Source organism: Phoca vitulina, unplaced genomic scaffold (assembly GCF_004348235.1).
Source record: "Phoca vitulina isolate PV1807 unplaced genomic scaffold, GSC_HSeal_1.0 scaffold2, whole genome shotgun sequence".
Taxonomy (NCBI): domain Eukaryota; kingdom Metazoa; phylum Chordata; class Mammalia; order Carnivora; family Phocidae; genus Phoca; species Phoca vitulina.
This window is the reverse complement of record NW_022589705.1, coordinates 69,901,363-69,927,021: the sequence shown is the minus strand read 5'-3', so window position 1 is coordinate 69,927,021 and position 25,659 is coordinate 69,901,363. Positions and strand designations below refer to the sequence as shown.

General features: G+C 47.0%; 1 protein-coding gene across 3 annotated transcripts in view; it reads left to right on the top strand.

Annotated features, from left to right (window-relative positions):
* Positions 1-24,424, top strand: part of NFYC (nuclear transcription factor Y subunit gamma) — a 66,347-nt gene extending 41,923 nt beyond the window's left edge. For 2 of the 3 annotated variants that reach the window (XM_032431724.1, XM_032431734.1), the window contains exons 3-10: positions 2,433-2,504; positions 3,906-4,019; positions 7,661-7,756; positions 12,738-12,911; positions 16,341-16,499; positions 19,664-19,771; positions 22,181-22,240; positions 23,523-24,424. In XM_032431724.1, coding sequence (XP_032287615.1) covers positions 2,433-2,504; positions 3,906-4,019; positions 7,661-7,756; positions 12,738-12,911; positions 16,341-16,499; positions 19,664-19,771; positions 22,181-22,240; positions 23,523-23,642 — 903 coding nt within the window. In that variant the 3' untranslated portion in view covers positions 23,643-24,424. The remainder of the gene's footprint in view (positions 1-2,432; positions 2,505-3,905; positions 4,020-7,660; positions 7,757-12,737; positions 12,912-16,340; positions 16,500-19,663; positions 19,772-22,180; positions 22,241-23,522) is intronic. The other variant, XM_032431741.1, reaches the window with a different exon arrangement.
* The last annotated feature ends 1,235 nt before the right edge of the window (positions 24,425-25,659 follow it).

The window sequence follows — 25,659 nt, the reverse complement described above, 5'->3', positions numbered from 1 at the left end:
AAGAAACTTTAGAGCCCGGGCACCTGCGTGGCTCAGTCGGTTAAGTGTCTGCCTTTGGCTCAGGTCATGATCCCGGAGTTCCAGGATCGAGCCCCACATTAGGCTCCCTGCTCATCGGGGAGTCTGCTTCTCCCTCTGACCCACCCCCTCTTGTGTTCTCTCTCAAATAAATAAAATCTTAAAAATCTTAAAATATATTGTTAAAAAAATTCTACATGTGAGTGAAATCATACAGTATTTGTCTTTCTCTGACTGACTTATTTAAAAAAAAAAAAAGAAAAAGAAATTTTAGAGCAGTCATGTGGAAATACATTAAATAACCAAGCCCAGTGAGAGTGCACGTGCAAGCAAGTTAGACCGTGTGGTCATAATCTTGTGCTGTGTGTATCATCCTGGGAGGCCTTCCAGAGGAATTATCCCCAGCATTCTCCTTGGCGTTTCTGTTTCGCATCATCATTTTGTGTGATCTGCCACACAAGAAGGAAGACCAGTGATTGATTTCTGTGGTTAAATGTTTTTTTAAATCCCTTTAGGGTCTGGCCCCAGTCCAGCATCCTCTTACCCGCTGCTTCTCTCTGTACTAAGATCATACATTTAAAACTTAAATAGGCCATGTTTTTTGTGTTGCTGTACTTCTGCTTCTGTCTGAATGACATTCTCATACTTTTCCAACAAGCAAGTTTTGTAACATCCCTTAGACACAGTTCAGATGTCAGCCCTTCTGCGTAGCATTTGCCAGCTCCTCTCGTTCATTCCAACCCCTCCCCCTGCCCTGCCAGCAGGTTATTTCCTTTCTTGTCCCTGTGGGATTTTATACCCCCACCCTACTATAGCATAGGGGGTTATAATATTTTTCTATGGCAGTCTCTCACAATTAAAATATAATCCGTTCAAGGGTAAGAATAGATTTGCATCTTTTACACAGTAGCAGGTACCATACACTCACTTGTAGTTACTGAGTTGCATGAATGAGTCAATGAAAGAGGAGAAAAAAATAAGAACAGAAAGAATATATCCTGCTGTCTTTTTTGGTGAGATTTTAATAATTTGGACTTGTAAAGCCCTGCCACTCCAGTGTTAGTTTTAGTAGAGACTTCATGGAAAATGTTTTACCTAAGCTGGAAAGGGAAAAGATTAGAAAAAAAAATGGTGTTGGAGGTTTGTAGAGGTGAGTGGTCCCATGCCGCTTGTTGGGTTTGTGAGGAGAAATCTAGTGTTTTAGTGTGCCTTTTATCATAATAAAACTCTTCCTTCTGTAGTCATAAAAATGGATTCTGGGGAGGCTGGTGACCTTTTTCCAAAAGGCCCCACTGCCTTCTTTGACATATAGTTGAGGGTTTCTGTTGGTTTTGGAAAAGAAAGTTCGCTTATGCACATTCATTATACTAAATCTCAAATAATAGCTGCTCCTTCCATAACGTGATGGTGCAAATTCCCAGGTGAGCACCTTGGGCTTGGTGAGTCACATTTCAGACCACTTATAGAATCTGGCACTTAACACCTGGGCCCAGTAGGGGTTTCACTGATTTTAGCCAATCTCTGCCTTTGCACCCTTCTCTTCACTGCAGCTTTGAAACGCAGAATTGATTTTTATTTCTAGAATTACATCCATCACTGGGCATGTGTTTGAGTACCAGTAGTATCAAAATAAAAAAGGGCTTAAATCGCAAAGAATTGAAGTAGTGCTGGTGAAAAAGCCCTTTCCTAAATCCTATCCACAGTAAAGTCATGTGGTTTCCTCCCAGCCCAGTCTTGTTTGTTAAAGAAAGAAGTGCCAGGGCTGTTCCAAAAAGGCAGCTGATAAATTCATCCATTTTCCCCCATACTCTTCGGCTCCCACCCCCACCTCCAGCAAACTTCGGAGACAAGGCCTTTGCTGCTGTGACGGGAAAGGCCCTCCTCCCTGATTTCTGGTGTCACTGCAAAGGCCAGAAGTAGCCAGTGTCAGCCAGTACTGGCTGAGGACAGCTGCGGGTCACCGTGGTGGGGTGCTGGCAGCACCTTGCCCTTATAGTCCCAGAATAGAAGAAAGAACTGGCAACTTAAAGGAATTCCCCCGAGGCAAAAATCTCATTTTAACCTGCATATTGCAGACTTGGTAAGCTTTGGTGGGAGTGGGGGTGTGGAGGAGACGCTCATAATGCATCTCTATATTGTGCCAGCAAAGAGTCTGATACCATTTGGGTCTGCTTTTCATGAGGGTGCTGTTAGATGGCATTGTAAGTTTATCCTGAAACCTTTCAATTGTTTGAAGCTCTGCATGGGTTAAGAAGAATTTTGCTCCGGGACTTGGATTCTCTTCATTTAATCTGTACCTCCTTTCCTGCTGTATTTTTGGAAGGGAGAGACTAGGCCAGTCACAGTGTTTCATGGTGCCTGTCATGCCCTGCTGATTGTCCCCACATGTATGTCCCTCTTGTTACTCATTTCAGAAAGATTTCCGAGTACAGGAACTCCCACTGGCTCGTATTAAGAAGATTATGAAACTGGATGAAGACGTGAAGGTGAATTCATATTCGTTCTTATTATTCATATTGAAGCTATAATGGTGGGTAGGTTGTCGCTCATTTCTGCAGCGCTCAAAGTTTAAGCAGAATGAAAATACCATTATTGTCTCTTGTTTTATTTGGTTCCTGTCTAAAATTGTTAAGTGAGCTGAAATTGAACAGTTTTAATTATTATATGGTGCTTCTCTGGAAATTAGGGATATCCTGTTTTCCAGATGTTGATAATATGCTGAGGGTTTGTTTTTTGAATCACCCATCCTTTTCACTGTGCAGGGTAAATGGTAAACACGAATCATCAAATCAGCAGGACAGTGCCATCTTCTCAATTAGCATCTCATTGCAGTCGCTAGTTGTCAGTGTGAGCTCTAAGAAATGTTTGATAATGATATTGCTCCCGTTCTAACTTTTCTGTCTGTGAGTTGTTTTATGTGACTTAACGCCCCAGAGAAGGTTTCCTTGCAGGCGGCTATTTCTGTATTCCTAGGAGCCCACCTCCCATTTCAACTCTTGGAGAGAGAGCAACGCTCTCTCCTTATCACTCAAAACTAATAGTCCCTTGTGATTGTATAGAAAGCTAACAGTTCACAGTAATTTCCCCTTTTATTAGTTCTCCTTCCTTTTCATGGTAACCCTGTGAGATTTGATAGGATAAGAATTATTAGTGCCGTCATAAAGATATGGAAGTGACTCACCCAGAGTAGAAGAACCGAGATCCCAGTTCTTTTACCTCCTGCTTCCTTAACTCCAGACCTCTTCCCATGGCTCTGTCCTGCACAGACCACCTCACCAAAGGTTCAGAGCCTTGTTTGATCAAGAGCTTGAACTTTGAAGTCAGACATGGCAAGGCAGCTTACATTTCTTGAGCACTTACTAAATGCCAGGCCCTGTGCTGGGTGCTTTTACATGTATCGTTTGATTCCCACAGCAACACGGGAAGGTTGTCTTTTTTTTTCAGTATGTGAAAAATAAAGCCCAGAAGGATGGGAATGGGAAGCCTGAAATTTTATCTAAATCCATCAGTTCTCAAACTCATTATCTTTCCCCACATTGTCTCTCCTTGGATTAGAACCTAAACCCTGCCAATTACTGGCTCTGTGACCATGGGCAAGTCACTTCTCCTCTCCTAAACCCTAGTTTCTTTGAAAGTGTATTAGGAAAATAAGAAAGTGCATGGTAGGTCCTAGAAAAGTAAGTGTTCTCCCCTCTTCCTTTCTCCTGCCTGCTACCTGCTTTGTCCCTACTTGTGGATTTATTTTACCTTGGGATCTCTTGAAGCGATCACCTTCTCATTTTTCAAACCTTGCCCCATTGTCCATGGCAGGACATGAGGCAAGGGACAAATGGACTGGTTTGAATGACATGCTGGTGATTGACAGGGAGGGCCTACGTCTGTTGCAGATGATCAGTGCAGAAGCCCCTGTGCTCTTTGCCAAGGCAGCCCAGATTTTTATCACAGAGTTGACTCTTCGAGCCTGGATCCACACAGAGGATAACAAGCGCCGGACTCTACAGGTAATAAAGACACATATGGGGAAACTGGGCAAGCGGCTGCCTTTGCCTTCACCCGCTTCTCTTGCGTGGTTTTGGGCCAAAGATTGTTCTTCCTTAGATTTCTGTCAAGTTGATGTGTGAAATTGGCATCTTCCTTCACTGTTGTGAGGCAGACCTACCCTGTAGCCTTGACAGTATTTCCCCACCAAGAATCTCATTGCCAATTGTTGTGGTTTTCACAGCTCAGTGACTGAACTCTTCACTTGGTGAGCCCTGATTATAAACAGGCTAAAGTGATACCAATCTATTTCCAGATGTAAACAACTTCTGGTTGGAAGCTTGAGAGACGCCAGGAAAGGATAGTCCCAGGAAGAATCCATCTCACCTACCTCATTTGCCTTTTTGTTCCTTGTCTGCCTTCCTGGGAATCCCTTCCTTCTTCTTTTTCATTTTTTTTTAAATTTTAATCCAGAAAAATCAACATTTATGTGGTATGAAGACCCTTGGTCATTGGCTCTGGAGGCCTTTCTCTTAACAGCCAGGCCCTAGTTCTTGGAGGAAAGGTTTCCTAGACATAAGAGGAAGGGTGTGACAGATAGAAGACACTGGCAGTCTTTCAGTAACAAAGCCAGGAAAGTAAATTGTTTTCTCCTTTGTTTCCCTTACCTCCAAATCAAAGATGCATGCATATTTATTCTACAAATATTTATTGAACACCCACAATGTGCCAAGCGCTGTTCTGGGCTCTGGCGATTAACACACAAAACAGACCTAAACCCCCACCCTTGGGAAACCTATATTCTAGTGCAGCTAAACATGGCAAACTTACTTTATGCTGCTTTGAAAGAAGCCTATGGCTCTAGAGAGATGCAGTTAAAGTTACCTTCAAAATCAATTCAGATTGAAAAATGAGCAAAACACTTGGACAGGCCCTTCAAAAAAGAAGATACCCTGGGTGGCTCAGTCGGTTAAGCATCTGACTTCAGCTCAGGTCATGATCTCAGGGTGCTGGGATAGAGCTCCACGTCGGGCTTCCTGCTCAGCGGGGAGTCTGCTGGAGATTCTCTTTCCCTTTTCCTCTGCCCCTCCCCCTGCTCATGTGTGCGTGCGCGCTCTCTCAAATAAATAAATAAAAAATGTAAAAAAAAAAATCCAAATGACCAGTAAACATAGGAATAGGTGTGCAACATCATTGTCCCCTGTGAAGTAGAAATAAAAACCATGTGACATTGGTTTACGCCCACTGGAATGGGACTGACTGTACCAAGTGTTGATGAGGAAATGGAGAGACTGAAACTCCTACAGTACTGCTGGGCAGAATGTGAAGTGGTACAGTCACTTGGGTAAACTATTTGGCACTTTCTAATAAGCTTAAACATATCCCTACTGTATGGCACAGCCATCCCACTCCTAGGTATATACCCCAAAGGGTGGACCTTGTTGTATAAGAATGTTCATAACAGCCTGATTTATAATAGCCAAAGACTGGAAACAACTCAAGTATCCACCAAGATGGGGATGTATAAATAAAAGGGATATGTTCATAAAATTGATTACTACTCAACAGCAGCAACAACAAAAAACGATTGATCCATACAACATGGGTGAATCTGAAAAATTATGTTAAGCAAAAGAAGCCAGAGGAAAAAATTATATAGCCCATGATACCATATACTATCACCTTCTGTGGTGATAGAAATCAGAGTAGTGGTTACCTCAGATTCGGGGGAGGGCAATTGGTTGGAAAGGGAGAGAAGGACACTTTTTATAATCTTATCTGGGTGATAGCTGCCTGGCTGCATATATTTATTAAAATTCATGAAGCTGTATCCTTAATATTTCTATGTTTTACTGAATATGAGTATTCAGTAAAATATCACTAGCATGAAGAAAGGCAAAATAAAATGTTAAAAAGACCAACTGAAGTATGTTTGTGTTTCCAAAAAACTGTAGAACACTTTGGTGTGTGTGTGGAGGTGCTTATTATTTGGTTCCCCACCCCTGCTGCCCCCCCAGTTCCATCCATAGATGAGCTGGCTAGGTAGCTTTGAGTAGGTGACATCATCAGGAATGTGATACTGTATCGTACTGATCTTAAATGAGACCTGGCAGCCTTAAGATGTGCCCTGCTTCGGGTAGAGGGTTTATTATCAAGCTGGTGGTTGGCAAGAAGGGTACATTGGAGTTTTGCATTTCAGTGGCTTGGGGCCATCACAGAGACAAGGGGAGGAAAAAAACAGAAAATTTCCATCCCCTTTTATTTTGTCTGGTGAGTCACCTCTTTCAAGATGTGATATATAGAGATTGTTAGGGATATCTGTTACCATGTTGACTTTCTCCCCCAACATTTTATTATGAAAACATTAAAACGTAAGCAAAGTTAATAGTGAGTGTTTATATACTCACCACCACACAGACCCTACTGTTAACAGTTTACTCATTTCATCCTCATATCTATCTGTCCCTCTGTCCATCAAGTCACCTATTTTTTTTTTAAGTGGTTCCACACTGGGCCCCCCAGTGCAGGGCCCAAACTCATGACCCCGAGATCCAGACTTGAGCTGAGATCAAGGATGCTTACTTGACTGAGCCACCCAGGCGCCCCGATCTATTTTTAAATGCATTTCAAAGTTTACTTTCCCCTAAAGACTTCAACACGCATATCATTCACTAGAGTTCACTATTTTTTCTTGTTTTTTTTTCTTTTGCTTTAAAATTTTCATACAGTGAAATTACATGAATCTTAAGGATACATAGTGTGTTAGTTTTTAATAGTTTTTAATTTTTAAAAAAATTTTTAATTTTATTATTTAAAGAAAGGGAGTATCACTCTTAGAATTCCATTGGAACAGGGCTTGGTTTCAGTATCATGTCATTTCTAGTAACAACTTCAGACTTCTGGTATTGAAATCACATTAAACAAGATTTAAGCCATGGATTTAACATTGTGACTTTATTTATTTATTAAAGATTTTATTTATTTATTTGACAGAGAGAGACACAGCGAGAGAGGGAGCACAAGCAGGGGGAGTGGGAGAGGGAGAAGCAGGCTTCCTGCTGAGCAGGGAGCTCGATGCGGGGCTTGATCCCAGGACCCTGGGATGGTGACCTGAGCTGAAGGCAGACGCTTAACAACTGAGCCATCCAGGCGCCCCTAACATTGTGACTTTAAATTCCAAAATACAAATCATAGCCTTGTGGGAACTAATATTCTATAGATCCAGTGACTTGGAAATACTCTAAAAAGTTATTTAATTAGGATTTCAGTAGAGATCCCCAAAGGTTATAAGATTGAATAATAGCCTAACCTTGCTAACCACACACACACCTGCCAGTTGAGGTTGCTAGCTGGAGGATGATAATTTAACAACTGTGGGGAGGACTTGGGGTAGGATCCAGCAGAGGTGGTAGTCATAGTTGGAGACTCAAATATCCAGTTAGTAGAGCATGAACTACATGTATATCTTTGTCAGTGTCTGTCCATCAAGTCTGACGTGAAGTTTGTGAGTTTGGCTGTGCGTATTTCAGCTATAGCCTTAGTTGTGGTCACTGAGTTTGGCTTAGAGTCATTATCTTCTCTTGCTTGTGACATGGAGGGTGTAAAGCCAAGTGAACTAGTTTCTCCCCCGGCTAATTTTTCACCCTGCTTTTCTTTGTTACAGAGGAATGATATCGCCATGGCAATTACAAAATTTGATCAGTTTGACTTTCTCATCGATATTGTTCCAAGAGATGAACTGAAACCTCCAAAGCGTCAGGTGAGCTGGGAAGGCCTCGCTCCTGCTTCTGACCGAAGAGCACCTTGCATACTGGTGTCAGATATGCTCCTTTTCCTCTCTCAGCTCAAGTCATTTGCTATTCCTTTTGCTTTTCTTTCTCTAGACCAGATCCATCCTTAACATCTCCCTCTGTTACTCATTTATGGATACTTTTAACTCAGTGCCTCTGAGGTGGTATTTCAGTGAAAGTAGACAAAATGAGAAAGACAAGTTACAAATAGTAAAGTGAAGCTCTTTTCACGGTACCCTAGGGAGTCTCTCAGAGTTCTTAACCTGGGATGGGAGAACATTCCCAGCCAGGTACAGATTTTAGATTTTCAAGATTTAAAGAAACAGCTTCTCTATGTGCACAGTGGTGTTTGGAGGGAATGGACTTGGGTTTTCTCTTACTCTGGATTGCGGTTCTCTGTGTAGTGCTCGGGCTATACATTAGATCACCTGTTAGGGTTTAAAAAATACTAGCGTCTGGGTTTTACCCCACACCAGCTGAATCAGAATCTGAGGGGGAGGCCCAGGCCATAGTACTTTTTAAAGCTTTTCAGATGTGTTTAATGTGCAGCCAAATTTGAGAACCACCACTTAAACTGTTTTCTAAGCAATCACGGGAAAGAATGTGAATATCTGTCTTTGCCTCTCTTTTGCCTGCCCCTCTCCAAAGGTCACACTGACTTTTTTTCAGCACCTTGGGTGCATCAAGCTCTTAATTGCAATTGTAATAGACCCCTTTCCTGTATAGCTCATTGTTTGAGGCACGCGGATTGCATGACTCAGTACGTGTGGTTAGAGACACTTGGGGAATAGTGGCAGTGTCTGGCAGGAGCAAAGCTGTGCTTTGTTCTGCTTGCTTTATCTTGTTAATAAAATTTTAAGTGTTTTTAATGAATTATTTCATAATATATTATCCTTAGAACAGAGTCATTCAGTGACAACCATTCTCCTATGCTGTCTCGCACTAATAACCAGTCAGGAAGTGTAGAAGTGGGCATCTTAAAGGACATCTGTAATCCTGACCCTGCCTGGGGGCCTTTGGATCAGCAGGCCCTCTGTCCCCTCCTTACTAGAGCAGGGCGCCTCACTGCGGCTCCGTTCTTTCTGGGCAGTCTTTGCTACTGTAAACATCCTTGACTGGAAGCTGTAAGGTGTTCAGAGGAGCTTTCAGTCGGATGTTTACAGCGGCAGGCTGCCACGGTCGTCCCCAGCTGCGCATCGCCTTTGAAACCATTGCAGGGTTGTGCCCACGGGCTCAGTTCCTCCTCTTGGTGTGTTTCCCTCCTCTGAGAAGTCCGTACAACGAGAACTCAGACCACTTCTCTTCCTCCAAAACAAATGCTACCACACCCTTGCTCTCCTTTTTGGAATTTGTTTCAGAAGCTCCCTTTAAAAACAAGGTGGTGAGCCCTGTGACAGTCAGGCCTTGTGCTAACTCTTGCTCGTTCTCTGTGGGCTGTCTGCTGAACCAACTGGCTGGAGGGGAGGGTCATGTTCTGTCCCTTCCTCAGGTCCTCAGTGCCTGGCTCTCTCGGGGTGTCAGGCAGCTCCTAGTTCCATCCTAGCCTGACTCATAATGCTGTGATCCATCTCCTTTTAAAGTGTCTAGCTGAAACAGCTCCTTGCTGCCTGGATTCAGGTCTTTGTAGGTGTTCAAGCCATTGATTGGTGTCCTTTTGGGGACAGGTGCTGCCTGGCCTTTGAAAGGTTGAGATTGCTGAAAGCTGGCCTGAAATTCTAAGATAGCACTTTTAATCCTCTGTAGACATGAAGTTTTCCCCAGTTCCAAATTGGCTGGCACCTCCTTAAGTCCTCTAAAAGCGCCTACTCTCCAAAACTCACCCTTTCTGAAGGAGGCAGCAGTTCATTTCTGGCTACTGAAGCAAATGTACTTTTTTCAGTCTGGAGCTGGCTGCACAACTCTGTAGTGATGGCCTGAGGCTGGGATGCTGCTCATTCTCTGACGTTTGTCAGTCTCCCCTTCCGAAAAGATTCCAAGAGCAAGCCCTCTGGTCAGGGACTCCACTGCGAAAGCTGGGCAAGTGCCCCATTCTGGATTGATCCAGTCATTCGAGATTGTTCTAGCACAGGGTGTCATTTCCCACTGCTGGAGAAAGAAACTAGCCAGAAATATTGAGTTGTAGATCTAAGGTCCTTGACTTCTCAGAGATGCTTGGAAAATTTCTCTTGTTCTTTGGGGAAGCAAGTAAAGACTATTCAGAAGCAGGAGATAGTTGAGGCTGACTTTACCCCACTAAAGCTATGAGTTGAAAGTTCCTGCCCATTGAAATGTCATTGTCTCTTCACCCATTTCTTTAAACCAAGCATAATCATTCCCTTGCTAGCTTGCCCTCCATTGGCCAGATGAATCTTCATAATGCAAACGAACCTTAGATGTGCCTCCTTCCATTCCAGTGATTCAAGAGCAGTCATGCCTGGTGCTCACACACCAGCCTGAGTGCCTCTACTTGGTACTTCCAGAGTGTCCTAGACACTGCCTAGGTCATAAACAACTTAAGAGGGTGTGGTAGGCAGTATAGGAGAAGCTCTTTACCTGCTGCCACAGTTTTTGGCAAGGAGTATTTTGGTTTCTGAAAGGGTTGCTTCAAGGATTTGCTTTTTGTCTGGCAGAAAGAGTGTATTCACTTGCAGGTCAGTTGCAATGAGAGATAACTGGAGAAAGAACAATCACAGGTCGGGGCTGGGAAATGTCAGTTTCTCCCTCCTCCCTGACTTCCTTCAAATTGGTTCTGGGGGTGTCTCAATCCTCTCTACCCTCTCATTTACCCAAGAGCTTTTGTAAGTTAGGTCTAGAGTATAGTGATTGATGTTTTTTTATAAAATGGGAAGGACGTTCTCAGTGGAAAATAAATATATTGAACCTATTTCAAGAGCTTTAAAAAGAGCAGTTGGCCTCTCTTTCTTGGGTAAGGGAGGGTATCAGTATTTATCCCTTCCATAGCCAAGAGCTAGTTGACAGGCTGACCTTTATTTATAATGGTGAAAAGTTGAGTTGAAAAGAAGGTGCTGTTGTTACAGTTACATTGTGCTGGAAACAGACCTAGACGAGAATAAAGGGGACCTCCTTTTTTTTCTGCCTCAGTGTGGTTACGTTCAGGGTTCAGACTGTTTGGGTCTAAAGCACAGAACACATTACCCTAGAAAATTCGTTCATGTTTGAGGACTAGCTTGGAAACCCAGAATGTTAAAAGTGTCTGCTGAGGCTGGGTGGGTGGCCATCAGGGGATCTTTTGATGCCGAGACCCCAGTTCCCGAAAGGCTAGTTGTCAGCAGTCCTAATTCTAGTATCCGGGGCCCCCAGTCCCCAGGCAAGCCCTGTTCTGCAGGGGATACAAGCTTCTCCCCACACCATGGCCACAGAATCCTAGAGGTAGCAAGAGAGAGTTTAGGTACTCTTTTCTGTTGGTAAAAGCTGTTGGGTTCAAGAGAATATGTCATACTACCAACTTAAGTTTTAGAAAAGCACTTTCTGGGGCACCTGGCTTGCTCTCAGAGGAGCATGCAACTCTTGATCTTGGGGCTGTGAGTTCAAGCTCCACATTGGGTATAGAGCTTACTAAAAAAAAAAAAAAACCACTTTCCTACCTGCAGCTCTGTGCCTGACTCTATAAATCTGTCCATCATTCAGCAACCTCTTATTGAGTGCCTACCTATAAGGGAATGAATGATTGGAACATCGAAGAGCAAGAGAGAGTTGAGCCCTCATAGCGCTTTCACTCGAGCAGGGAAGGCAGTGAATTTTGACAAGCAAGTACAACAAAGTATGGTGAGGAAGGGACTGTGCACCATAGATTGGGGCACTTAACCTAGTGAGGGTATGCGGTCATTACCAACTGTGTCACTGTCACTGTGGGGAGCTTTGAGGCAGTCCACAGCATCTCTATACCTTGGAGAAATGTCTTTTCCTCTTTTCTTGAACCTGGAAAACTTAGCCCAGAACAAGGCAGTGAGTAAATTAAGCTAATTTTCTGCTCAGCCAGCCCAAGTGGTTGTATGTTTCTGTTGTTTTTGTTGTCCCAGGCAGGGGCACCGTGTGTCGCAGGGCCCTCCGGAGCAGACGCCGATCTCTGTGTCAGTGGTCAGGGGCCTATCAACCCCGGACCCTCAGGCTCTAACCATGCCGTAGTGTGTGTAAACATCCTACACTCTCAGCTGTGAGCTCAAGGTGGCTGGGAGAGGGTTGTTTACTCCTTCTGCCATGGAAAACGTCAGCTGAAGAAGGAACGGTCTCTTCACCCAGCAGATCGGACAGAATGCGGCCTCCCTAGTCAGCCAAGGCAGCCCCCCCAGCGGAGAGCTGTCCCTCAGGCCCCCTGGGTTGCGCTTCTGTGGCTAAGTACAACCAGAACCAGATACGACACTGGATAGACGTGGCCCTCAGTGACCCAACTGTGAAAAGCTGGGCACTTGCCTACCGGTGCTCTCAATCCTGACATTCAATTTTAAAATACCAGCCCAGGAAAAGCCCTGTTTCCCTTTCCCCTGCTCTGTCCCTCCAGAGCTGGTGGGCACCAAATGAGAGTGCTGCCTATCTGGGAGATTGGGGGCCAGCCCGAGAGCTTGATGTTTGGGTAGCATCTTCCCAGTGCTCGCAATTAGCACCGTCTGCAGATCACAGGCCTTGACAGCGTTTACTGACAAGCACTGCTGGTGCGTGGTTTTTAGTTACAGTAATTATTTGCCCATTTGCAACTCATCACGCAATGGGTGATTACTCTGTACTTCTGAAAATTGGCTGTATGTGTTGTGAAGCCTATGGAATCTGTTATTTTTAGTTTGATTTAGCACAACTGGTCTCTTCGAATTCCACTTTCCCTTGGCTTCAAATGTGGAGAGCTCAGCATTCAGCAGGCAACTGCACAGAGTCCGTTTGGGGGAAGAATGGAAATTCACTGTGGCGGCTGCTGAGTCAGTTCTTTTCCTCTTACCTGCCTCTCCTTCTACCCCACAGGAGGAGGTGCGCCAGTCTGTGACTCCTGCTGAGCCCGTCCAGTACTACTTCACGCTGGCTCAGCAGCCTGCCGCCGTCCAAGTCCAGGGGCAGCAGCAGGGCCAGCAGACCAGCAGCTCTGCGACCACCATCCAGCCTGGGCAGATCATCATTGCGCAGCCGCAGCAGGGCCAGGTCCGTGAGCGGCACAGGGTGTCTGCCAGCAAGCCCACGCCACTTAGGTTTGGGACGGGGAAGGGCTGGCCTGGGCGGAGAGGCAGGCCAGTCATCAGAGGGCCCTGGAGTTGAAGCCTGGAAACTTGGGCTTCTCCCCACATTCAGCCACCCAGGTGATGTATGACCCTAACCTCTCTGGGCCCTAGTTTTCTCAGGGTCAAATGAGGAGAGTGCGGTGAATAAGACGCTCTCCAGGATCCCCATGAGCTAAGGGAAAACGTCTGTATTGTTCCCCCATGAAGAGTAGTGACATCCCTGTTGGAGGTATTGTAAGTGGACCCCACGTCTGCTCTTTGTGCCTATGCTGGAATTGGACTGTGTTATACCTTTAAGGAGGAGATTAGGCATTGTTACCAGCTTGCATCCCTCTCCTCCCCTTCTCCCTGTCATTTCTCTGTTGCACCACAGTTGTGTCAAGGGACTTTCTCTTTTTACAGTAGCGATCAGAATATTCTCTCTCTCCAGTGGTATTGTTGTGAAAGCAGTAACATCCATGTTTGTTGGGGATCATGAGAGGCTGTAGAGAACTCTGCTCTCTCAGCTCTGAATCCAGTTCCTGGTCAAGCATTAATTTATTCACCAAACATTGACCCTATCCTATGTGCTAGGGATAAAAGCATGAATAAAACTTCCTATTTTTAAGAATTTTCACAATCTAGTAGGGTACAAATACTTAAAGATTATAATACCACCACGTGGGAAGTGTAAGAAACCCTTAGGGATGTGTAAAGGGTGTTATGGGATCACATCAAAAGGGATATCTAGGGGGTGCCTGGGGGGGCTCAGTCGGTTAAGCGTCTGCCTTTGGCTCAGGTCATGATCCCAGGGTCCTGGGATCGAGTCCCGCATCGGACTCCTTGCTTCTCCCTCTGCCTGCCACTCCCCCTGCTTGCTCAGTCTCTCTCTCTCTCTGACAAAACAAAACAAAACAAAACAAAAAACTAACAAAACGTGAGGGAGGTGGTAGAAGCGGATGTCAGAGAAGATTCCCTGAAGGGAATAATATGAATCTTAGAGGGAACAATGGCAACAAATCAGATAAAGAGGGGAAGGAGGGCTTTCCAGAAGAGAGCACAGCACTGGCAAAGGCTTGGAGGTGGGAAACCACACAGGGAGTGGTGGGAGGGTACAGTCAGCAGGGGGGATATCTAGGCAAATCTGAAGAGAGAGGCAGAGGACACATTCCCGATAGTCTTGTATTTGTGGGTAAGGAGCTGGGTTTGCCTAGAAGAAAAAAATTGGGGCGGAGGTAGATTTAAATATTAATTAAGATTTTAGGATTTATTCCCTGTCTCACTTTTTAATCCATATAACAGAAGTTTTAGGGTGCTTTCTCTTTGCCAGACACTGTGCTAGGCAGGAGGGGTTCAAAGATAATCGATTGCAGCCCAGTCCCTACTTCAGGGCGTTCACCATACCGTGATGCCTAAGGGACCTTCTTTGGCTAATGCTTGTGCCTCTGCGGTGGTGAGAGCTTTTCCTGCGAAAGGCTTTATCCCTTTACGGAGCAAACTTCAAGGGAGTCCACCAGGGGCAGGCTCTGATTGGCTGAACATCCTAAGCAGCTCGTGGCTGTTGTGCTCTGATAGCAGGGCACACCATACGTGATTTGACAGCTGCCATGCTAACACAAGCCTTCATTTTCCTGAAATGATTTAGAAATACCTTGGAAATCCTCTTGGGAAAATTGAGTTGATAAAGTTCAGTGATGAGTTGGCAGTATGCATTTTTTTTTTTTAGTCAGCAAGAATTTCATCTCTTTGCCACCTCAGAGGAGAGCTGGAGCTGATGAGGCTTGCAGGGATGAAGTTGGTCTCTCCCAGTGTCTCCCAGCTTTTGTTCTCTGTCCTGCTGGTTCAGGGTGGCCTTGTGCTGTGTCACCCCTCCTTGGACCTGTAGTAATGGCTATTTCAGGTTGAGTTCAGATAACCTTTGCAGGACAGAATACTTACTAAAGTTGGAAGGAAAGCATATTTTGGTAAAGTGAATCCTGTGTGTTCTGTCATAAAATTGGAAACTTCTATTCCTGGAGGTCAGGGGAATAGGCTGAGTCGAGAATGCTGTTGTGAGAATGGGAGGTGTTTCCTGTTGTCCGAGCCTACCGCATGTGTTTTTACATAGATCCCTCTGTCCTCTTTCCTCCCGACCTCCAGGTCATAGTATTTTCTCCTTACCTAGTAATCCTGTGAATGTCATCTGTAGTTCCTAGAACATGTCCCCTTCCCTTGTAACCTCAGATGCATAGGAGACCTGTGCAGTCAGAAACGTAAGAGCATCAGAATAGCAACATCGATAGAAGCCCAGGAGCCACTGAGACTCTCATCATCTTCTTACTGAAGTGATTCTGAATGCAGAGTGGGGAGGCATCATACCCGAATCGGGGCATTGGGGGTGTAAGTGTGGTTTAAAAGATTCCACCCTCCTTCCAGCACCATGACCACCACCCCCTACCCCCACCCCCATCACCATGCCCCGCTACTCCCCACCCCCTCCCCCAGCAGATGAACAGAATGTTCTGGGCTCCCTGCTCTAGGTAGTCTGTAAAGATCACATCTGAGGCTAAAGTTTTGAAATTTGAACAAGTGACTGACCAACCCTTTTGACAGTTCAAGTTTACCATCGCTCAAAGGAGTAAGTTTCATGGGACTGCAATCCATGAAGTGTGTATGAGAGACACAATCTGCCAAGTCATGTACATTGGACAGAAAGTTCTTAAATCTAAGGTTCCTGTTTTAGAGAGTTCTTGCTTTGTTAAATTCTGGTGTTTAGGGGTAGCCTCGGTTAGCATCCAGGTCTTAGCGGTGTTTACCTCCCCCCTTGGGAAGCCGTGCTTGGTCCAGAGCAGCCAGCTGGTCAGTGTGGGCTGGAGTCATTCTGCTGCTTGCGTGAAGCCAGCGTGCACTTCATTTTCCTTCCAGTGTCTGGCATGCCTAGAAAGGAGTCCAAGGTCCTGAACTTAGTAAATTTGTCCTGACCCCACTCTCCATTTAGTTGACTCTCCAGATTCACCTGCTCCAGACTTGACTTTGGCCATGTCTTAAGGGAACTATCATGGTTGCTTTGGATTCTTTACCATATGTGCCTGTCACTGAAGGGGCTTTGGGAAGCTACAGCATTTGAACCATAGAGATGTTTGGGGCCTGGGAAGATATTCTGTACTATGAGCCTAAAAATGTGTGTGGCTTTCTCCCATCTTTTATTTTGGAGAGTAACTTTAGCAGTGCTCTAGGCCCAAAGGACTCTGAGTATTGTTGATTAGTGTTAAGATGAGCTTAGGCGTCCATGGAAGGGGTTTGCTCCTCATCAGCTGCTCGTCGTGAACCCCTTGGTAAGCCTAATGGCTCTGAGCTGGGGTTGAGTCACCTTTCTCATCACTCTTCTTTCTAGACCACGCCCGTGACCATGCAGGTGGGAGAAGGTCAGCAGGTGCAGATTGTTCAGGCTCAGCCCCAGGGCCAAGCCCAGCAGGCCCAGAGCAGCACTGGGCAGACCATGCAAGTGATGCAGCAGATCATCACGAACACGGGAGAGATCCAGCAGATTCCGGTAAGCCCTGCTCTGGCTCACACCCGCAAGGCGCTGTGCTGCTGGTGTAACGGGAGTGCTTACAGGTCTTAATGCACACACAGGATATTGTGTCTATTGCGCACGCGTGTGTGTGTACACATACATTTCTCTAAACCAGTATCCCTGTTAACCCAGACCACGACTTGCTTCAGTGTATACTCACTGCTTTCCTTTAATCCAGCTCAGGTTTGCCACTGTGGGGCAGCTTCCCTCGGTTTCCCTGCACTCCACCTACGCAGAGAATGCTCGTAACCACTATTCCATGCCAAGACCCAAAGGCCCTGTGAGGCAGTCCTGCCTTTTGATTAGCAGAGAATAAGAGGGAGGTGTACAGGGAAGGCCATAAATACACTTGTTGCATATTCATGAGTCAGTTCCCAGTGGAGCCTGCAGCGAAGTGTATTTTTGGCTTTCATTTAACTTATCCATCCCTTCACTGTGGACGGCTGCTTCCTGTGTGCCTTGAGGGATTTCATTTCTTGGATTTGTTGGCTTTTTTACTTGTACTTGCTCTTTTGTTAAAAAAAAAGTGTCCTGTCTTAACACTTGCCATCTACACATTGGTCATTTTGCCAACCAAAGATGTAGAAAGTGAGTGACATTGAGCAGTCCTGTCTCCTGCCCCTTGCCCTTCCTATTGTAAATGATATGTAGGCAGATAGAGAAGCTCACTTGGACTTGGTTAACCACTTCCTCTTTGAAAAAAGCTCTGTTTTTGGAACTGTTCTTATTAAGTTAACAGAGTAATAGACCAAGAGAAAACTGAAAGAAAGTGTAGTGTGTGTGTATCTGTATATCTTTCTGTCTCCCCTCCCACCTTCCCTTCCTTTCTTGGGCTTTTGGTGTACTCTCTCTCTGCTAGAGCGCTCGCTCGCTCTCTTTCTCTCTTTCTCTCTTTCTCTCTTTCTCTCTCTCTCACACACACACACACACACACACACACACACACAGACCCGTCAGTTACAGGTGCCTTGCCTCACTGTCTCAGCCACTAACCCCAAGACCTCTCTTGAATGGTTCTCAGTTTTACATGGGAAGGCGCCAGAACAAGTTCATTTAAGCCAGAGAAGAGTTCCCACTTCGCAGTAACTTTAACTCAGATCTTTTTAACTGTTCTGGGCACAGAACTATAGCACAGATCTGTTGCAGAATTCGCTATACTCAGATACCTTCTGCAGGAGTCTGCATTTCTAAATTCCTTCAGAGTGCTCTCCCCAGTAGAGAGGACCTTCACGAAGGAAACTTCGCTTCTCTTTTGAAAGCCCAAAGGGCAGGCTTTTTGGTCCTGGAGTTAACATCAAAAAGCTACCAGGCTCCCCAGACCTGTCCTTGTGGTAGAGGACTGAGGGCAGAGCATCACCAGATGTCTCAACCTAAGTCTAAAAGAGGAGCTTCTTGCTTCTAACAACTGCTTGGAACTATCTGGCATACAACTTTATAGTCACATCTGAATATCTGCGAAGAGCTCTTCCCAGCTGGGAAATGTAAAATCCCTGTGGCTGTCAGTACACCTTCCTCATTCTTGGGACATGGCTTTCGTCTTTCATCCTGTGTTCCTTGGCTGGAGTTCTGGTGACTCCTGGGACCAGCCACCATCAGTCCCAGCAGATGAGGCTTCCCAAGCCTCTATCCTGCTGCCTTCATCCCCAAAAGCAACTTAGCGTTGTTGCCTGGAAGCCAGATTATGGGACTTAGTGTGGGGGGCGGGGTGGCAGTCTGGGCCTGCATCACAACTTCCCAGCAGCTCTTGGCATATTCTCAGAAAGAAATGACCGCCCGTCACGATATCTTGCCCCGTCTCCTGTGAACCAGATTCTTAACGGGTTTAGATTTTATGTCCCTCCATTTTGCCATAAGTGGACAATTCTGGAATCTGGTCTACCAAGGACTTCCAAGAGCTACACTAACTACCAAGTGTTAGTCTTTTCTTGGTAGCTCAAATCCTCTTTGAGGCCGAAGTTGCAGAGAAGCAGTGAGATTTAACACTGCTTGCAGGAGTGCTTTTCTTAGCCTTTTCCTCATGGAAGTAAAATTCCCTACAAGGGAATTAGCTTTTGAAGGCGAGGGGAAAACTTGCTCCAGGACAAAGAGGCATGACTTGTCTGTTCGCCTCAAGAAGCTTACCCTGGCAACAATGGCAGGCTGGGCAGCCAGGGAGGGTGGTGCCTGGGCCCCCAGATAGAGACCAGCCTGTCCTCCTGGCACCACTTTCATCCCCCAAATCCCAGGTGGAAATGTCTATAGTGCTCTGCTGACTCCCTCTGCTGAGCCACGGTTCCTCTCATGCAACCAACTGCCTTGGTCTCTCCATTCCTGCTCGAGGCACTGAGACTTTCATGGTACACTGGAGCGTTAAGAGCCTGAGTTAAGGCTTTTAGTGCACAATTAAATGTAGCATGTGGTATTATTGTATTATCTGAGATTTAATCTTAAGCATGAGGGACTCTAAGGGCATTTTTGTAGCTTTGGTTTCCCATGATGGGGTTTTCTGTGAAAGGTTTATTGATTCAGCTTCCCCTTGGGAGGAGTTTGGCCAGAAGCTAGTGCTGAACACCAGGGATCCTAAAAGTCCCACAGACCCCCATTGGTCCTGGCTCTTGGGGACTGGGATAGTGAAGCGGGCCAGCTTTTTCTTCCAAGATGTGCAGCATGGGGTTGGGCAGGACTAGGGCTAGGGTGCGGAGTGACGGCCATCTGCTTTGGGTTCCTGGCAGATGCTGGAGCTCTTCTCAGTATTACATCAGCCATCCCCAGAACTGGGGTGGCAGAGTTTGGAGATAGAGGAGAGAGTGGCCCACACTTAAGGTACAAAGCATTCCGATCATGTCTGACAGTCTTTGGGATAAAATCCTAAGATAAACTGAGCAGACGGCTAAGAGCCAGTGAGTGGATGTTGAGGGTGTGGCCATGCTGTTCCTCACGTATGTAACCAGATCCTCTGGGAATTTTCTCCAAAGTCCATTTAGGGAACATACCCTCTTTTGTGTTTTGTGACTTGCCGGGTGGGGATGTTACGGCTTTCAGAATAGGTTTCTTTGGAAGGCTCGGGGGTTTGGGGGGACAGTCACCACCTCTGGTCATGGGAAGTTTGCCTGTTGAGGTTGCACTCAGTCTCCTGTATCTGCTTGTCGGCCCTGCTCTAGGTGCAGCTGAATGCCGGCCAGCTGCAGTACATTCGCTTAGCCCAGCCTGTATCAGGCACCCAGGTCGTGCAGGGACAGATCCAGACACTTGCCACCAACGCTCAACAGGTATGTGCCCCAGAGATGCAGGGCTTGGGGAGGGGACCGGCCGGAGCTGGCTTCTGGCTGCAGAGGAGGGCTCAGCAATAGCTCCCTTGCCACCTCACCCTTCAGCAGGAGCCGCCTCCACACTCTGCACATCTGTTCACCCCAAAGGACAGATGGGGTTTATTGGAGGATTGGATTCAAAGCGTGTCTCTTACCATCTTGTTCTTGAGGGACAAAGAAATGCGAAGGAGGGGAAATCTCAGGGACACTTGAAGAAAGCCTGGTGTATGTGTGTGCGTGTCTGACCAGAGCAGGCGTTCTGACAGCATGCCTCATCGTCAGGCTGAGTTTCCATCTTTAAAGCCAAATAGCTGTTGTGTTCTGGCACTCCCGTGTCCTTTGGAAAGCTTGCGTGGATTTTACTTCCTCATGCACACCTAGCCAGAGACTGCCCCCTTCATCTCCTCTCATGCCCTAAGATACGGAAGACTGTTAGCTGCAGGTGCTGAGGGGGTAGCCCCCCCTGGGCTTGGGGGTTGGGGGCCATGGACATCATTTGCAGGGGATGGGGGATGCTGGTCAAGGGGAGGCATTGTTAATGGATTCTTCTGCCTCAGACCCAAAAAAAGCAGCGATCGTTTAAGAGCTGGACCCGTCTGGCCCAGTTGCATTTCTGGTGATGTATCTATTGACAGTGGTGACAGAGCTGAGTTTGTAGAGCAGGTCTCCAAAGATTTCATTTGGGAAAACAGGAGGAATGAGCCAAAAGCAAGGCTTCGAAGTTCCATATAGTCTCTGGGATCATTTAAAGGGCCCATTCCAGACCCATTCCTTGGCTCACCTAAGGGCCTGGGCTTTTCTCTAACTTCCTTAGGGTTGACTGGCATGGAGTCACATCTCCAGACTGGTCACATCCTTAGGTACCCCTCTTTTTTTAAAAAAACGAAAATAAAAACAAAAACCTTGTTAAGATTCTAACCTGGGATCCAAAAACTTTTCATGGCATGTGGGTGGGAGGAAATGAGAAGGAGGAGTTTTGGGTTCCTCCGAGGTCAGTTTGGGGACCAGAAACTAAAGCCAGAAAGTGGGGAGAGTCCGGTTTTCAGATAGGAGCGGGGGAGAAGCAAGGAGAGGGCACCTGAGAGCAGTTGGAGTCTGCATTACAACAGATCTTATTTGTGACAGCCTGGCACATAGTAGGTATTTGGTATGTGTTTGTTGAATGAATAATATGTAAATGGAATTTAAAGGTAAATGAAACTTTCTTCTCAGCTCATGTGAAGGGCAGTCCTGCCGGCCACAGGGCACAGTTGACCTTCTCATCTATGAAGAATACTTCCATTTTTCTCAGGGTCATTCATTTATTCTGCAGACATTACTTGAATACTTACTTTGCATTGGGGGCTGTAAAGACAAAACACAGAGCTTCTGCCCTCCAGCCACTCATAGACTGGTAGGAGGGGAAGGACCCAAAACAAGGCACAACAGTAAGAAACCCTCTTGAAGCCCTTTCACGCCGGTCCCCTCCTCGCCCCCGACAGCCTCGTGGGTAAGCCTGACGGGTGGTGTTTGGCTGTCGTGAGGACACTCGAGAGGACAGCCCTTACCTGGCAGGTTGGCTGTGATGGTTCCAGGAGGTGGTACACAGAGGACGTCACTAGTCCAGTGTTGCGTAGATACACACACGCACACAAGCACGTTTCCGTCTTCTTCCTGGTCTGCCAGGCTGTGTTGAGCAGCTGGTGCGCTCTGACGCAGTTCCACATGGCAGCGCAGTTCTTTTCACATGTACTTAAAATCCCCCGTGAGATTGTAAGTACATGTGGTAAATGGTTTCCTTGCTCTGCCACCTGCTTGGCCCACAGGGCTGCACGTGGCCTGTCTCGGAAAAAGTACTTCATAGGTGTGCCACAAGGGCTTCCAGGGCCAAGGCCACCTCCTTGCCAGGGTGTTTCCTATTCCAGTCAGATAATCTAGGTGATACGGGTTTGGTTTGGAGCCCACCTTCCAAGAACGAAAGGGACCACTCACCACTCTGCCCCACGTTTTGCAGTCTGCATTCAATGGCTAAAAGACTCTGGGGTTTTCTGTCTCAGCCGGAAATGTGGGGCCTTGCCATGTTAGCACCTAGGAGCTTGCAGTGAGGGGCGGACGTTGAGAGAGGCGGTGGTGGAGGTCGTATGTAGTTCACGCTCCGGGGTCCTGTCCTCTGTGCGGTGCCAGCTCTGAGTAGCCTTCGGTAGTAGGGGAGCGGGGACGACCCTTGCTTTCCTGCTACTCCTTCAGCCCTGTTCTATGCCAGGCCTCGTTCTGGGCGCTCTGTGCATTGTCTCATGTGGTCTTCACCACCCTCTCCTGGTTGTGGGCTGCCAGAGGGGTGTACCAGGCCCCGCAGCTGACCTGCCTCCTCTGCCTTCTCGATTCCTGCAGATCACACAGACAGAGGTGCAGCAAGGGCAGCAGCAGTTCAGCCAGTTCACGGACGGACAGGTAGGACACCCAGTCTGGGCAGGGGCCGGGGGGTGAAGGGTTGTTGGGGGTAGCTGCTCAGATCTCTGGGTTTGGATGCTTAGGGCAACTGTCCCCTTTTCTGTTAACGAGTGGGCAGGAATTGTTAAAGCAAGTACAGTCTTTAATTCGGAGTGCCAATCCTTTAGATTTAGGCTTGTGGGAGCTGAAAATAATCTTATAGTCCCAATCCCCATTTTACAGATGAGTAAAAACTGAGTCCTAGAGATGAGAAGTGTCTGTGCTCACTCAGCTCTTCATTGCAGAACCAGGACTAGAATGCAGGTCTTTTGTTTCCCTTTCTAGGACTTGTTCTTTTTCTAAGCTAGGCTGCTTTTTAATAGCATGGATTAGTTGAAATGCAGAGAACATGTGACCTCTCGAGCTCTCTTTGTGCCTGGAATTCAGTAATTCTAAACTCCTGTGAGGAAGGAATCTTTCCCTTTCCCTCCGCCTTTTCCCTCATACTAACGGTCCCAGAGACCCCTGAATCCATGACAGGATGACACGCCCAAGCCCATGTTCTCTGCTGCCCAGAAGGGAGAGGAGCTGGCATTAGGACCCACCTCTGGCCCCTGCCCCGTACCACGTGCTAGGCTCACATGCCAGGGCTCCTGTGACGGGGGTGGGGGGGCTCTTTGCCTGTGGGCTTTTTGGAGGGACACCTGAGAAGTCAAGTGTCCGTTTGGCTCTGTCCTTCCATAGTGGCTATGTGAGCTGCTTCTCAGTGCCTCACAGGTCTTGGCTCAGTAAGTGTTTAAACCCAGGCCCCCTCCTCAGCAGCACCCATATAGGAAATGCAGGCTCAGTGTAGCCTCAGCCAGATACTCTGAGGAAAGGAGGAGGAGGGGGGTAATCCTACTGCCCCTGCTAGTGAGGATACCAAGAGTTGGGGAAATGCGGACTTCCAACCTGCTGGTACAGTGGTTCGAATTGCTTGTGTTTGTCACAGAGGAACAGCGTGCAGCAAGCTCGAGGCTCTGAGCTAACGGGAGAGGCAGAGCCCAGAGAAGTGAAAGCCACAGGAAATGCAACTCCCTGCACCTCTTCCCCGCCCACCACACACCCCCCCTCACACCGGGCCGGAGCCTCCTGTGTCTGCTGCTCCCAGCCCCAGCAGAGCTCCACATCCCCTCCTCCCTCCGACGCCTTACAGTGGGTGGTGGTTGAGGTATCTGGGGCCCCCAGCCAACTCGAGGCCCCTAGGGAGCTGCATGCCCCTCTCCCAGGGGTGACCTCACTCTCTCCTCTCCACCCCTCGCAGCAGCTCTACCAGATCCAGCAAGTCACCATGCCTGCCGGCCAGGACCTCGCCCAGCCCATGTTCATCCAGTCAGCCAACCAGCCCTCCGACGGGCAGGCCCCCCAGGTGACCGGCGACTGAGGGCCTGAGCTGGCGAGGCCAAGGACACCCAACACAATTTTTGCCATACAGCCTCGGGCGATGGGCACAGCCTCCCTCCCCAGAGGACCCGGCCGACCTCCGCGCCTCCTGCAGGGCTAGGACACCGGTGCACTACGCCCCACGCCTGGGGGCCAGGAGTCTCCAACAGAAAGATGCAATATTTTTTATTTCCTTTTTTCCATTTTTTCTCCAAGGAATCAATATTTCAGTATGTTGAGCTGTGTGTCCAATGCTATGGAATGAAAATATTAAATAACATATTTATGGCATTTTCTTGAAGAGTGTGGTTGAAGCAATATTTCTTTTGTTTTCCTTTTTTTTTTTTTTATTCTTACCGCCACTTCTTTTCAGGAGCAAATCTCCTCAGGGGGGCACGTTACCTCCTGACTCTTGGAACAGCTGCTGCCCCCAGGATTTGCCACCTCGTTCTGCCCTCAGATTGAGTTAGGTGACCGCGTAGCTTCCTGTTCACTAGTGGTCCTCTCCCGTGACCCTGCACTTGGCCCAGAGCTCTGTGTGTTTGCACCCAGAGGCCATGGAAACATTCCTTGCATTTAAGAGATGAACTCATTCGCCATGGAGAGTGGATGGTTTCATTTCCAAACCCTTCTCTCCCAGGGACCCAAGGAGACTAGAACTTTGTGCATTTGCCTGTCCCCACCCCCATTTTTTATTTTTAAAATGCATTAAAAACTGTGCTAGTCTCCTTTGCTGCATGGACTTCAAACTGCATGAAATGCAATAAATCTCATTTTAGATAATTTAGAGTCTGGGTTTCTGTGTCTGGGGGCATTCACGGGACCACTTTGGGAAGCTTGGGAAGGCTTGTTTGCCCTCAGGTTGGGTGTCTATGAAGGAGGGGGACTCTTGTGAGGAGGGGACTTCCAAAGCGAAGCGAAGTTATGCTACATCTGATTCAAATGGAGGTCTTCAGCTGACTTTGAAGATGAACTACATCAGAATCTATTTGCTGCTCAGAGGTGCCTGCCTGCCTTACTTAGACTACCGCAGGTGGGCCAGATTCAGCTGTGTCCTGCTGGCTTGTTGAGGGTCAAGAGAGCATCTCTCACGGAAGAAACTGTCGCTGTCCTTCAGACAAGTCCCTCCGCTTCTGCTGTGACAGGACTGGCATCCTGAGCTGCCTGCTGTGGCCATGCCCACTCCAGAGGCATGGTCTCTGGCACGGTGGGCAGCCCAAGCTCCTTGTCAGCCGGCAGCAGTCCAGAAGGGTTCTAGAGCCGGGGCCCACTTCCTAATCATCGAAGCAGGAAGAACAGAGCATTCCATTTCTTCATTGGCTTTCATTGGCCGTGGAAGCCAGCAGTGAGCCACCTTCCTAACCTTCGCCATGCCATCCTTCAACCGGGATGAGGCCTGTTGTCACGGGAAGATCAGGGAACTGAGTGCCAGGAAAAGTAGGTATTAATTTCTTCTCTGAAGGTAATGTGCCATAAAACCTTGGACAACTCCCTTCTCTTTGGACTATCTTGGGTGAGGTGGGGATAGGGAAGGGGCTTTGATACTAGGCGATTGCAAGTCTCACCCTGATACCCTGGTGATTCTCCCACCAAATGCCCCCCACTGTCAGCCATGGTAAGTACTTGGACATCCATCATCTACTCATTTTCAGTCATTTACCTAAGTGTACCTTTCTTCATTCCACAAGAAAAATTAAGATGGCTTGCATTGAAAATACACACAATGAAATAATAAAATATGACAAATTAGAATTAGGAAAAATATAATTGAGTAGGAAATCGGGATCATAAAAAGCAAGAACACAAATATTCTGGCCATAATATAGACCTACATAGTTGTTAGAATTCTATTTCACATTTGACCCTGGGCTTCCTGGCCACCAAAGCAAAGAGAAAGATGAGACCAGGTAAGAGATTCATACTATAAAGGGAAGAAAAATAACATTCTCTTGCAAAAAGCAAATATTTTCTTAGTTTTGAGGTTTGGGATACATGGTGCCCCTCCAGTGGTATCTTGG